The following is a 12,579-nucleotide window of genomic DNA, read 5'->3' as shown; positions in this document are numbered from 1 at the left end:
AAAGGATATATACCAGGTCTCACTGTGCTACCCAGGTTCACCCCAAACTCTGTGGCCCGGGCTGGATTTGAACTGGCAACAGTCTGCCCAGCTGAGCTCCCAGAATCTGAGACTGCAGGTGTGAAATGCCATATTTAGCTGGAAATTTTGAAAAAAAAAATAGAACACCAAACTGTTTAAAAAAAAATTCCCTGCATCTACCCATCAAGTGCTTGGATTACAGGTTTGAGCCCCCATGCTTGGCAGGAAGGGACAAACTTTTAAGGCTCAGAGGTGCTAGAAGAAACTTGGCAATATCAATTTAAACCAAACAAAAATATTGTATCAAACATTGTGAAAGTGTTTAGAAAATATGATAAGCAAAGGTTTATTATTCTGAGGGCTTTCAAGGAAGCCATCAGAGCCCAGCAGCTAAGAGAGGGAAGGGCCCATGGATGGCAGAGGAGGGTAAGAGAGGAGGAAGGCTACAGCGGAGATGCATGTGGCCTCCCTCGCTGTTGGTTGGAGACGTGCGTGTGCAGGCAGCAGAGTGCCGTTTGTCACCTATCACATTTTCAGAAAATATATTGAAATTACAACACAGTACACTGGCAGGAGTGGGCAGACAGGTGCTCTCAGGTCATGCCAGTGAGGGCATGGGTTTGGGAAAAGAAGTGGTACATAGTGCCAAGAGGAAAGAAAAACCTGCATACAAGATTTTTATCATAGTGGTATTTATAGTAGCCAAACCCGAATATGACCCAAGGGATTAGTTACACAAATTATGGTTGTCACTGCCGAACAGAGCACACAACAGCAGCATAGCCAGCCTACAGTGGGTGCGGACTTCTGGACCCGCCATCACGGGCGCTGTCCTGTTCCTTGCCTGTGAGGAAGGCTGGTGGACAGAGAACTAGGTTCAGTGTTCGGAGCTAAGCTGCCCTATTCCTCTGCCGCAGCCACCTCTCACAGCTGTGGAGACTCAGTGGGGCAGTGAACGTGGCAGTCCTTGACACGTGGTGCCCATCTGCAAAACCCATTGCCTCCTGAGACGTTTGATTGAGCCCACTGGAGAGAGTGCCCAGCCTCAGCACCAAGAGAAGCTAAGTCAGAGAAAGCAACCAGGCCTGGCAACAGATGCAACCCTGGTCAGAAGGGTCCAACTGCCTCATCTCTCTGCCCCTTGGGTACTTAATATAAGTTCCAGGTTCTAACCATCTGTTTTCCAGTCTCCAGTCTCATGTAGGGGCTGGCCAAATGGGCGAAGTTGTGGGCACTCTGTGACATTGGCAAGGTGTGTGTTACTTAGCAAATTAAAAACCATCCCATTCAGCCAGGCAGTGGTGGTGTGCGCCCTTAGTCCCAGCACGTGGGAGGTAGAGGCAGGAGGATCTCTGTGAGTCAAAGCCAGCCTGGTCTATAGAGTTAGTTCCAGGACAGCCAGGGCTATAAAGAGAAACCCTGTCTCAAAACAACAACAGTAACATTCCATTCAACTGTATGGTGTCAGAAAGTTGCTGCCCTTGGAATAGATAAGGAAGTAGATGCCTTCATATTCTGGCCACACCCAATGAGATGGAGTAAAAAAAAAAAATATGGAAGACCAAGAGCAAAGTGTCCAGCTCAGGCTCATCTACCCCATTGTCGTGTCCTGGAGACCTCCACATCTTCTGCCAAGGCCTCTTCCATCCTTGGGGGTAGAATGTTGCCCTGAGCCTACCCTTCAACCCCTGGAAGGCTGTTTGCAGGGTCTGCAAGCAGAGTTTGGATATACAGAGTGAGGAGATCACAAACAAGTGGGCCTTGCCATGCGTGAGAGGGCTGGGCAGGAGGAGGACTTTGGCCAGCTTTCCCTAGAGTATCCTGGTCAGCATAGATCTCAAGGTCTGGTTTCCAGTTTCCAGCTCTGCCCTCCATGGCACTTTCTTCTTTTGTTTGTCTTTGTTCTTGTTTTTCAAGACAGTGTTTCTCTGTGTGTGGCTCTGGCTGTCCTGGAACTCGATCTGCAGAACAGGTTGACCTCACACTCACAGAGATCCGCCTGCCTCTGCCTCCAGGGTGCTGGGATTAAAGGTGTGCGCCACCACCGCCTGGCTTCTTGGTATTTTTTAAAGGAAACGTAGACTTTGTTTTATTTAATAGCCTGATAGACTCGTAACTTATTTTCTCGCTTACTGTCGCAGTGCTGGAGAGCATGCCCAGGGCCTTGATCATACGAGGCGAGTGCCTTACCACCGAGCTGTTCCCCTCTGGCAAAGGAGGAAGTGCTCTTAACCTCCAGCCATCTCTCTAGTCTCTGGACTTAGTATCTTAAAGACTTACAATAGCAGATGCTAACAGGAGCTGGCTTTAAGCCAAACATTTTGTATGTGTGGCTTCTAATTGCCAAAACAACAAACCACCATAAGGCCTGAACGAGTATACTTACCCTGTAGTTGGAGATAATGAGACTTGGAAAGGGTAGCGAGCTGCCTCAGGGCACAGAGCAAGCAGCTGAGCATTTGGGTTGAACCTTAGAGCCACAGTTTGAACTGTTGATACAGCTGTCTCAGAGGGTGGTGGGAGCCACTGAGGATTTTAAACCTGAGAAGGTCAACACCAGACCTGTGCAGGGAACTGAGGCATGATGAGATGGTAGCTGATACAAAGACCCCAGGAAAACTGGTGACCTAGCGTGAAGCAGTAGCTGTGGGCACACCTGCCCTGTCACAGTGGCTGCCGACAGTCAAATGTCACCGTCCTCAGACTCCCCCAAAGAAATCCTCCCCGGGGACTGAAAATATCTCAGTAGCAGACCCTGGCTGGGGGAACACTTCCTTATTTTCTTCCCAGGTCTTCTGGCCCTTCTGAGAGGAGCAGAGCAGGTTGCATCAACAGGAGCCTGGCAGCTCCCCACACAGGAGCCAGCCCAGACTTGACTGAGGCAGGGACATTCCTGGAGGAGGGAGTGACAGGGAATGCAGCTGTCCTCAAGGAGAGGTGTGGTGGCACTGACTGGCCTCTGGGTTGTGTCCCGTGGGTGGGAGAAGTGAGACAGAAGGAGCCTTCGTGCCCGTGGTGGGCTTGATAGTGCCCCCAGCATCAGGCAGGTCTCCGGCACCCGCTGCCAAAGCTGGCTCCACAGTCCCGTGTCTGAGCGGATGCAGGTGTGGACCTGTGCGGGTGTGCATGCGTGCTGGCCTTTCTGTGGCGGCTGACACCTCCAGCCACGCCCTCGGTTTCAATCTCTTGGCTTCTACAACACCCAGTCATAATAGGAAAGATTATTGAGTTCTTTCTGTATACCAGACACTGCCAGATGCTACCAAAGCAGCATCTCCTTTAATCCCTTCAGCTTTCTGGGAAGTCGGTCTTGTTATCCCTGTTTTATGCAAGAGGAACCTGAGGCTTAAACAGATGACGTGATGTGCCCCAGGTCACAGAGATGTGGGACTGGGAGATAAGCCTCAGTTTCTACCCTGGAAAGCCTGTCCCTTGTACAGGTCTGAGAAGAGTGTTTGCTTGATTGTGTGCTTGATGTTAGGAGATTGGCTGAGGTGTATATGTATATGAGTGTTTTGCCTGCACGCATGTCTGTGTACCACATCTATGCCTGGAACCCAAAAGGGCCAGAAGAGGGTATCAGATCTCAGAGACTGGAGCTACAAACAGTTGTGAAATGCCATGTGTGTGCTGGGAACTGAACCTGGGTCCTCTAGAGCAGCTGGCATTCTTAACCACTGAGCCATCTCTCCATATATTTATAGCTGGGGAAACAAAAGCTCACATCACACTTGTTCATTTTGTTTTTCTCTTTGTAACCCTGGTTGTTCTGGAACTGACTCTATAGACCAGGCTGTCCTTGAACTCACAGGGTTCCATCTGCCTCTGCTTTCTGGGTGCTGGAATTAAAGGTGTGCACCACCACTACCTGGCTTTACACCTTGTTCTTAATATTCCGCTTTTCCCTGAATTCTCAAGGAAGCTTTCCAACAGGACAATGACTGAGAAGAAGCAGAAGAAGAAATGCTGAAGCATTGCCTGTGCCACTGCCTTGTCCTCTAATGTGGGGCTTCCTGGGACTTGGGACCTAAGCATGGGATTCTCCCCCAGCGTCCCAAAACTATCCTTTGCCGCTTCTGTCTGCTCAAGGCAACACAGACATCAGAGCTTGCACACATACAGGGCTGGGACAGAAACTGGTCACCTGTGCCAAGGACACAGACCCTGCCTCAGCTTACCCTCTGCTGTGCAGAAGTAGGAAGTCAGGAAGAGTTGCTCACATATTTGTGCACATCAGCATATGTACGTGTGTGTATTGTGTGTGTAAGAGACTACTATAGTATTTGTGCAGATCACATGTGTATTGTGTAAGAGACTACTCATTTGTGCACATCAGCACGTGTGTGTGTGTGTGTGTGTGTGTGTGTATGTGTGTATGTGTATTGTGTGTGTAAGAGGCTACTCACTTCGTACTGGAGATGGGGCACTTGTCCTCGTCAGGTTAGTCCCTCTCCTTTCAGAAGCTTAGCCCAGAGAAGCGAGGCTGGCCTGCCCTTCCAACCTGGCACTTCTTTTCTGCTTCTTAGAAGGATTTGCAATAAGCTAATTCTCTCTGGTGAGACCTTTAAGACATGGGAAGGCTGCGAATGAATATATATACACACACACACACACACACACACACACACACACACACCCTGTGTAGAGTGGGTCATGGAGCACTGAGTGACCCCTGACTCATGTCAGAGCTCTTAGAAGGCAAGGGAGGTGTCCCTCCCCTGTGCTGCAAACTCCAGATGTGAACAGCAGTGGTAAGCTATAATGGCCTGGCAGAAAGGCACCTGGTTTTGGGACGAAGGCACTACGTTTCAATCTAGGCACAGCCTCAAAAGTTGTGTGACTTAGAACATGTTTCGTTTGTGTCTGTGAAGTAAATGAAAGGAGAAACAAGTGATGGAGCCTTTACCTCCCCCCGCACTGCTGTGCTCATTCCCCATTTCCCTGCAGCTCGTGGGGGTGGGGAACCTGTGTTTTCTTTTTTGAGGTATATGAGAACGGTCACAGGCAGAAGCCTGGGGATGGGTTGTTGGGAGAAGAGACAAGTCTGTCTGCAGCATGTGACCAGAACATCTGCCACTCCTGGGCATCCATTCGTTACAGCCCGGCCCATCCAGGAGGGGCTCAGTCTGTTGTCTTCCATGTTGGTCCTACGTCATCCTGCTATGCCCACCTTTATCTCCTTTACATACACAGCCACAGACCTGGGGCAGGATGCAGAAGCCACAAGAACTGGTGCCTACTTGATTAATCTAATCAGTTGAGACCCAGAAGTTGATCTGGCCTATGAAAGGACAGAAAACAGAGAAAGAAAAGTTGCCTTAAGTGGACGACAAGGAAATTTGGCTGGAACAGTGGCGGGACTGAGGAGGTACCGGCTACTTGGGGCTGCTCTGCTCCTGAGGCCAATGGACGAGCTTTGGAAAGATGTCGTATCTCCTTTAGTAACCATGCCCAGCTGGGCTGGGTCCTGGGCTACAGATATGAATCAGAGAGGAGTCCGGCCCTGTATAATTCTCACAGTGGCCCACATCGTAAATGTTGAGTGTCCCTGGTTTGTCCATTAGGAATCTGTCCCTTGCTCAGAGTCCCCATTGAGTAGCTCTGAAGCTGAATCCCAGGAGCCAAGCTCTTAAATCAGTGTTTTATCATCACTCACAGGCTAGTCGGTACTTCTTCCTTGGGGTGCAGGAGATCAGAAGATGAGCAAGAGTCAGGTGTAGGGAGGATGCATCGTGTGGGTGAGTGTGGGTATTTGAGACAAGCAGCAGCGGGAGCATGGAGGAATTAGCTTGCAGTGGTTCCGAGGGCTTAGAGTGTAAACTGAGGCAGCCACATGTGATATAAGCTGGTTTGTATTTGGGAATATCATTCTGGCAGGGTAGCATAGCTTGGGAAGCAGGGACAGCCGTTCTGGGTACTCAATTCTACGTGTATTAAATAAGCAACTGGAATTCAGCAATCATTTTCATGTGGCACATATGTTCTGTTCACTCTGTGGGGCTCTCAAGTGTTTAGCAGGCATAGCGTGGGCCAGTTGTTATGGGCAATAACAAGTTGGGGACCCGAGGTGGCAGTAGTGGCTTTGGGAGAGAGACATGGGTCTTTGGGATAAGATGTAAGAAGTAGGAGGCCAGAAAAGGATGGGTGAGGGATGGAGGAGAATCTGAAGGGTACTCCCAAGTTTCTGGTTTGAAAGATGGATGGACAGTAGAGGAAAGGGGCAAGGGGGAGGAAAAGATGTGGACAACATAGATGTCAAATAAATGCTATTTCTGCGGCCAGATTCTCAGGAGATGTAATCCCAATGTCTGCCATTTCTTTTCTGGGCCTGTATCCGATATCACTTGGCTGAACCACTTTTGTAAACTTTTGGGATGTTTCTGGCTTTTCACATTCATAAGTATGAGTGTAATAAACAGGCTTGCAGCCTGGGGGTGTGGTAATTGGCCGCGTGCTTGCCTAGCATGAGAATGGCCCTGGGTTGACACTTAACCTTCTCTTACGTCCTTTGCCCATTTCTGAGATCTCGCTGATTTATTTTTCATAATTTTGGGGTTTTGTTTGTCTTGGAGCAAGGGTGTTGTTGCGACAGGGTCTTGCTGTAGGCTAACCACCCTTGAAGCCTAGGCCATCCTTCTGCCTCAGCCTCACAACTGCTGAATTACAATAATATTGTCACCATGCCTGGTCCTTCTCATGAGATTTTAAAACAAGAACCTCTTTATTATTTGTGACAAATGTTTCTCCACATTTTCGTCTCCCTCTTAAATTTGCTTGTGTTGTTTTAAGATTTGTTTATTTTAAACACTGTTTGTGTACTCTCTATGTGTTTTCTGAAGTACATGCCTAAGAATGTTTGTGAAGTTGGGCCGGGGATGCGGCTTGGTCGTAGAGCATTTGCTAGCATGCTTGAGGCTCTGGATTTGATCCCCAGTGCTGGAGAGTCGAAAATATTTTTAGGGCCAGTGAGATGAATCAACAGGTAAAGATACTTGCAAATGGGGCTCTCTCCTGTTTGTTTTGTTTTGTTTTTAACACACTTGTTTAGTATGTGTGTGTGTGTGTGTGTGTGTGTGTAACACGCGTGTATATGTGTGGGCACATGTGTGGAGGTCAAAGGACAAATTGGTTCTCTCCTTCCACCATGTAAGTTATGGAATCAAACTCAAGTAGCCAGGTTGGGAAGCGAGCACCTTTACCCACAGCACCATCTTGCTGACCCTGAGCCTCTTTTCTGGTACCCAGTGATCGTTTCCTCTTGGTGTGCTCGATTCTTCTACTCTAAGTTTAGTTGATTTTTTTTTTTTTGTGCCTCCTCAGCAAGTAACAAACTTGCTACTTTGGAGGCCATGGTAACCATGGTAACCATTCTGAGGCTGCTTGACTGACGGCTTCCTCCAGCCCACTACAGAGCCCTGTTGTAAGGGTAGAGAAGGGGGGCTTGTGAAAGAGTAGCTGAGGTGACCGACTTGGGGTCTAGACCAGGAGAGTCTAGGGCATCTGAGGTCTTTATGAGGCTGGATAGCAAGAAGGGAGAGGCTAAAGAGGAGAGGCCCTGTGGCCCAGGGTCAGACATTGGGATATCTTTCAGAGGCGATGCCTCCACATTTGTGACCAAGCTCCGTGAGAGAGAATGAACTATTCTAAACACAACACTGAGCACCCAGTTCTGGTCGGACAGGACTGAGCTCTGAGTGTCAGTCCTGTGACAGCTCATGAAATGTCTTTATTTTCCAGGTCCACTTTAGCACAGTTGACTGAGAACCAGGAAAGACAGAAGAAGGAAAAGGAGCCGAGCTCCAGCAGAGCAGATAGGCGAATGAGGGCAGGCTTCTGGTGGGCTCCAGCCCCTAGTGGGGAGGTGGGACAACCAGGCCTGCGGGCCTTCCTTGTGGCCCAAGGACACCCTGCCCCTGCACTCGGGACGGAGCAGGACTCTAACAGCATCCGACACTTTGTCCTCCGCCTCCAAGCTCTCGTGGCCTCCGTTACTCACACACCTATGCCTGGCACACATCCCATAAGCCCTCACATACCAGAGCCTTCCTGTGTGAGCTGCTTTACACCCTTCCACTCATGGCCCCTCTCCTCATTGCTCATTTCTCTGCATACATGTGGGTCCTCCTCATTCATCTGGACCCATCCCCAGGTGCCCAGCTCATGTCCTCTTACACTGTGTCTGTGCCTACAGAGTGCATCCGATGGCTTCTGGAAGTCCGTGGCCACTCGAGTGCCCAAGGAGCCCCCTGAGATTCGCATCCTCAACCCATACTTCATCCAGGAGGCGGCCTTCACTCTCATTGGACTGCCCTTCAACAACGGCCTCATGGGCAGGGGGGTGAGACTCCTGGGGAGGGCGGGCGGAGGAAGACTAGGCAGGGGAGCCTCAGGAGGGAAGCCCCATCTGCCCTCCACGGACCCTCTCCATGCTTCCTCTCCTCTCTCCTCTGCCAGAACATCCCAACCCTTGGCAGTGTGGCAGTGACCATGGCATTGCATGGCTGTGATGAAGTGGCAGTCGCGGGCTTCGGCTACGACATGAACACACCCAATGCACCCCTGCACTACTATGAGACTGTGCGCATGGCAGCCATCAAAGAGGTGAGAGCTGAGCAAGGGGGCAGTTTTGGGGGGGAAGCCCCTCACCAAGGATGGATTCCAGCATCTGTACAAATAGATGGTAAAGGGGAACCAGCAACTGCTGTTGCCCGGTGTTCCTGGAAGGACCACCCTCAGCTAAGCAGCCACTGTGGTCTAGCTTGTATGCAGGCCACTGGCCACATGTGCATCTTCTTCCCTAGCCTTCCCTAAGCCCAGAGCCCTTTCTTCAGCTTTCTTCCTTGACACTGTCTCCGTGGGCCCTCCGCCCTGGCCCTGTTCCTTACCCCTCCTCGATAGACCTGGCCATCATACTCTCCTGTTGCCGCCTGCCAGGCTCATGCTCTTCCACAGACCCCGCCTTCCCTGGGAAGATCCCTTGCCCTTCACACAACCCTCAAGTAAACAATGCCTCTTGCTCCCAGGAAGACTCCCATATCCCCTCCACTGCACTCTCTGCTGCATCAACCACAGAACTCACCCATGTGCACCCAGACAGCCTCTGTACAGGTAGCTCTAGATCTCCAGGCCTCTGCACCCCTCAACGAGGAACTGCGGGGTGGGGGGCAATGAACCCTTGTCACACATCAGCTTCTGCTGTAGCCTCTCACTGAGCCATGTCTGAAGCCTGACAATCAGGAGGATGGGGTGGCTGGGAAAATTGCTCTCCCATGGAAGTCCACCTGCAGCCCCCTCTGCTGCTCCGCAGCTCTTACCTGTGCCTCCCCAGCCCTCACCACAGGGCTCCTGAGCCTTATACTTTGAAAGCTCCTGGTCACCCTCCCTCCTCCAGTGAGAAATCTGAAGGCACACAGGGGACTTGGAGCACCCCCTTCTGGAGCACCCTTTTGTGCTCTTCACTCCCATTCAGCCTTATATTCCGTCACCTGACTTCACTTCCCTCAGAGTTACCAGTAAGATCTCTCAGAAAGCTAAATCGAATAGAAAGATGTCACGTTTTTTTCTTGTATTTATTATTGTTGCAGGGGTGCGTTGTACCATGATGCATGTGTGGAAGTCAGAAGACGACTTTTTAGAGTCCCTTCTCTCCTCCCATCGTGGGTTTGGGGAATCAAACTCAGGCCATCAGGGCTTGTGAGACAAATGGGTCAGTTTTCCTGAGCGTTCAGAACCTTTTTTTATATTGACCGCTTCTTCCTGCTTAGGGTCCCGTGATTTCCAGCGTTTCTTCTTTACTCACCGTTCTCTCTCTTTTTCTCATTCCCCTGCATTGGTCTAACTCTTGATAGTCAGCATCAGGCTAGGCGTGGTGACGAGGTTAATCTCTACAGGGAAACAGGCAGGCGGGTCTCTGTGAGTTCTAGGCCAGCCAGGGCTACAGCATGAGTTCTAGGCCAGCCAGGGCTGCAGCATGAGTTCTAGGCCAGCCAGGGCTGCAGCATGAGTTCTAGGCCAGCCAGGGCTGCAGCATGAGTTCTAGGCCAGCCAGGGCTGCAGTGAGACCCTGTCTCAATAGAAGAAACAAAGAAGCAGCTGCATGGCTGGAGAGAAACGGATCAACAGCTTTATTCCCAGAACACACATAGCATGTACATGCATACAGAAGTAGCATGTGTATGGGCACACACACACCACACACACACACACACATACATTTTTAAAAATCTTTTTTTTTTCTGAGATATGGTTTCTCTATGTAGCCCCTGCTGTTCTGGAACTCATTCTCTAGACCAGAACTCTGACCTTGAACTCAGAGATTGGTCTGCCTCTGCCTCCCAAGTGCTGGGATTAAAGGTGTGTGCCACCATGCCCAGCCTAAAAAGCATAAATCTTTTTTAAAAATCTTATTTAAGCTCTCTCGTGCGCCTCTCTCGCGGCTCTCTCTAGCGTCTCTCTCTCTCTCTCCTGCTCTCTCGTTTTCTGCCCCCCTTTGCTTTATGCTCTCCCTCAACCAAATGCACTCCAGTAAAGCTTGATCTGAGAAGAAAAAAAAATCTTATTTAAAAGAAACAGAACTATCAGAGGAGACCCTGCTGAAAATGTGGACTGCAGTCAATGGACAGAAGTCTGATCGTGTCCTGCTTCAGCCCACAGGAGGCTCCTAACTTACCTGCATGGAAGGGGGGGTTAGGAGAGGTGGAGCACCTAAGTGGGTACTGCTTGGTCTAAGAGCTACATCCAGAGCAAACTTTTGTGCCTTCTCTTTCTTTTCCCTTTTCCCCCCCAAGATTTAGTTGCAATTACGTGTGTGTGTGTGTGTGTATGTGTGTGTGTGTGTGTGTGTATGAGTGTGTGTGTGTGTGTGTGTGTGTGTGTGTGTGTGTATACGCACATGAGTGCAAGTTTCCAGCAAGGCCAGAAGAGGGCGTCTGATCTCCTAGAGCTGAAGTTACAGATGGTTGGGAACCACTGACAACCATTGCTGGGAATTGAACTCATGTCCTCTGCAGGAGCAGTATGTGTTCTTAACCACCGAGCCATCGCTCCAGCCCCATGCCTACTTTTTCATTAGGAGAGCCAGTGGTCCAGCGTTTTCATAAGCATAAGCCGGTGAAGAGTACGGAACTCCCCGATTCCACTGTACTTCCTCTCTTGCTCCCCACCCCTGGTGACTCTTGGGAAACAGCGTTTAGATACAGCATCATGGTCATAAAGTCAGTAACTCTGAAAGATAAGAACTATTTTGATATCACACCTCAAAAAGTTAATAATTTCTTAGTATTGTGGACTATCCAATTCTCTACTGATGTGTTAACTCTCAGTGACTCCTAGTGGGTGCTCTCGAAACTTCTTCTAGAGGGAGGGGAAGGTGTGGGGTGAACAAAGTTTTATGAATGTCTATTTTGCTTGAATCCTCATTCTGCCATTCTTCTGAGCCTGTTTTTTGTTGTTTTGCTTTTGCTTTGCTAATTTCTGTCTGGGGAAATGGCTCAGAGGATAAGAGCCCCTGCTGCATAAGCATGAGAATCTGAGTTCAAATCCCAAGAAGTCAGAAATCAGGTTGTCAGGCTTGAGCAGCAAGTGCGTTTCACAGCCCCAGCTGCCTCTTCTGTTCTTCTCTGAAAGTTCTATTCTTTCAGTAGACTGGGGTTCCACACAGTTACATCGGGCAGAGTCTGCAAGCTGTAAGTGTAGCCTAAATGGGAACGAGAGCCCCCCCCACCCCTGTCTCACTCCACCCTCGCCTCATCTGGAATCTTCCAGGGACAGTGTTGTCTTCACAGCTGACATACTTGCTCTTCGGTGTCTAGAGGTCTTCCTAGTATCGTCTCTCCTCATTGTCTCTAGACCCTGGTACAGTGTTCCATCATTTTCCTGGGGCAAAACTCTAAAGTGCTCAAGACTCACCCTTCTGTGCAGTTTGATTCTTTCCCGAGGTAAAAGAGTCACACAAAGTCTAACCACCCATGGAAAGATAGTTCAACTTCTCCTAGCAGGTTCCTGTTATTCCCTACAAGGGTGCTCTGCCTCATCTCCTCGGTCTTGTCACGTGATTGTCTGCAAATTGCAAACGATGCCCCCCAAGAATTCTCTGCATTCCTCTGTCCTCATCTCCCATCTTTTTACTAGAGATGAGGGGGCATGGTGAAAGTCAGAGAGCAGCGAGTGTTTTCCCCATAGCTTATAAACAAATTCTTCTCATTCTCTAGAAATGTTCTGCCCCAGTCCGATGTTGAGTCTCCTTAGCCATAAGTCCCACAAGGATAAAAGCCTTTTTGACGGAGTTTCTCTTGTGAGACAGGCCCTTGTATTTGATGTTTCCCTGTAATTTGTAGCACAGATTACATGTCGTCAGCTTGTAACACCCATCAAATTTGAAAGTTGGTAAGATCAGGATAGGCAGCCAAGGAGCGGTCCATGCTTCATTTCAGAATTTTCAGTTTCTAAGCCAAGGGAGAAATTCTTAAGATTAGTCAAAGTAAATTTGTTTGGAATTTCTGTTCTGTATCCCGAAAACCCATGGGCTCTAACAAGTTACAAATCTTTATATTTGTGATT

At 49.5% G+C, this 12,579-nt stretch overlaps 1 protein-coding gene across 4 annotated transcripts in view; it reads left to right on the top strand.

The window, feature by feature from the left end:
* The window catches only part of St3gal3 (ST3 beta-galactoside alpha-2,3-sialyltransferase 3), a 220,358-nt gene that overhangs the window by 203,385 nt on the left and 4,394 nt on the right, over positions 1-12,579 (top strand). For all 4 annotated transcript variants that reach the window (XM_026777483.1, XM_005370054.3, XM_005370055.3 and 1 more), the window contains 2 exons: positions 8,213-8,359; positions 8,476-8,622. In XM_026777483.1, coding sequence (XP_026633284.1) covers positions 8,213-8,359; positions 8,476-8,622 — 294 coding nt within the window. The remainder of the gene's footprint in view (positions 1-8,212; positions 8,360-8,475; positions 8,623-12,579) is intronic.

This window comes from Microtus ochrogaster, unplaced genomic scaffold, assembly GCF_000317375.1.
Source record: "Microtus ochrogaster isolate Prairie Vole_2 unplaced genomic scaffold, MicOch1.0 UNK69, whole genome shotgun sequence".
In the NCBI taxonomy this organism is placed as follows: Eukaryota; Metazoa; Chordata; class Mammalia; order Rodentia; family Cricetidae; genus Microtus; species Microtus ochrogaster.
This window is presented reverse-complemented; position numbering and strand designations above follow the sequence as displayed.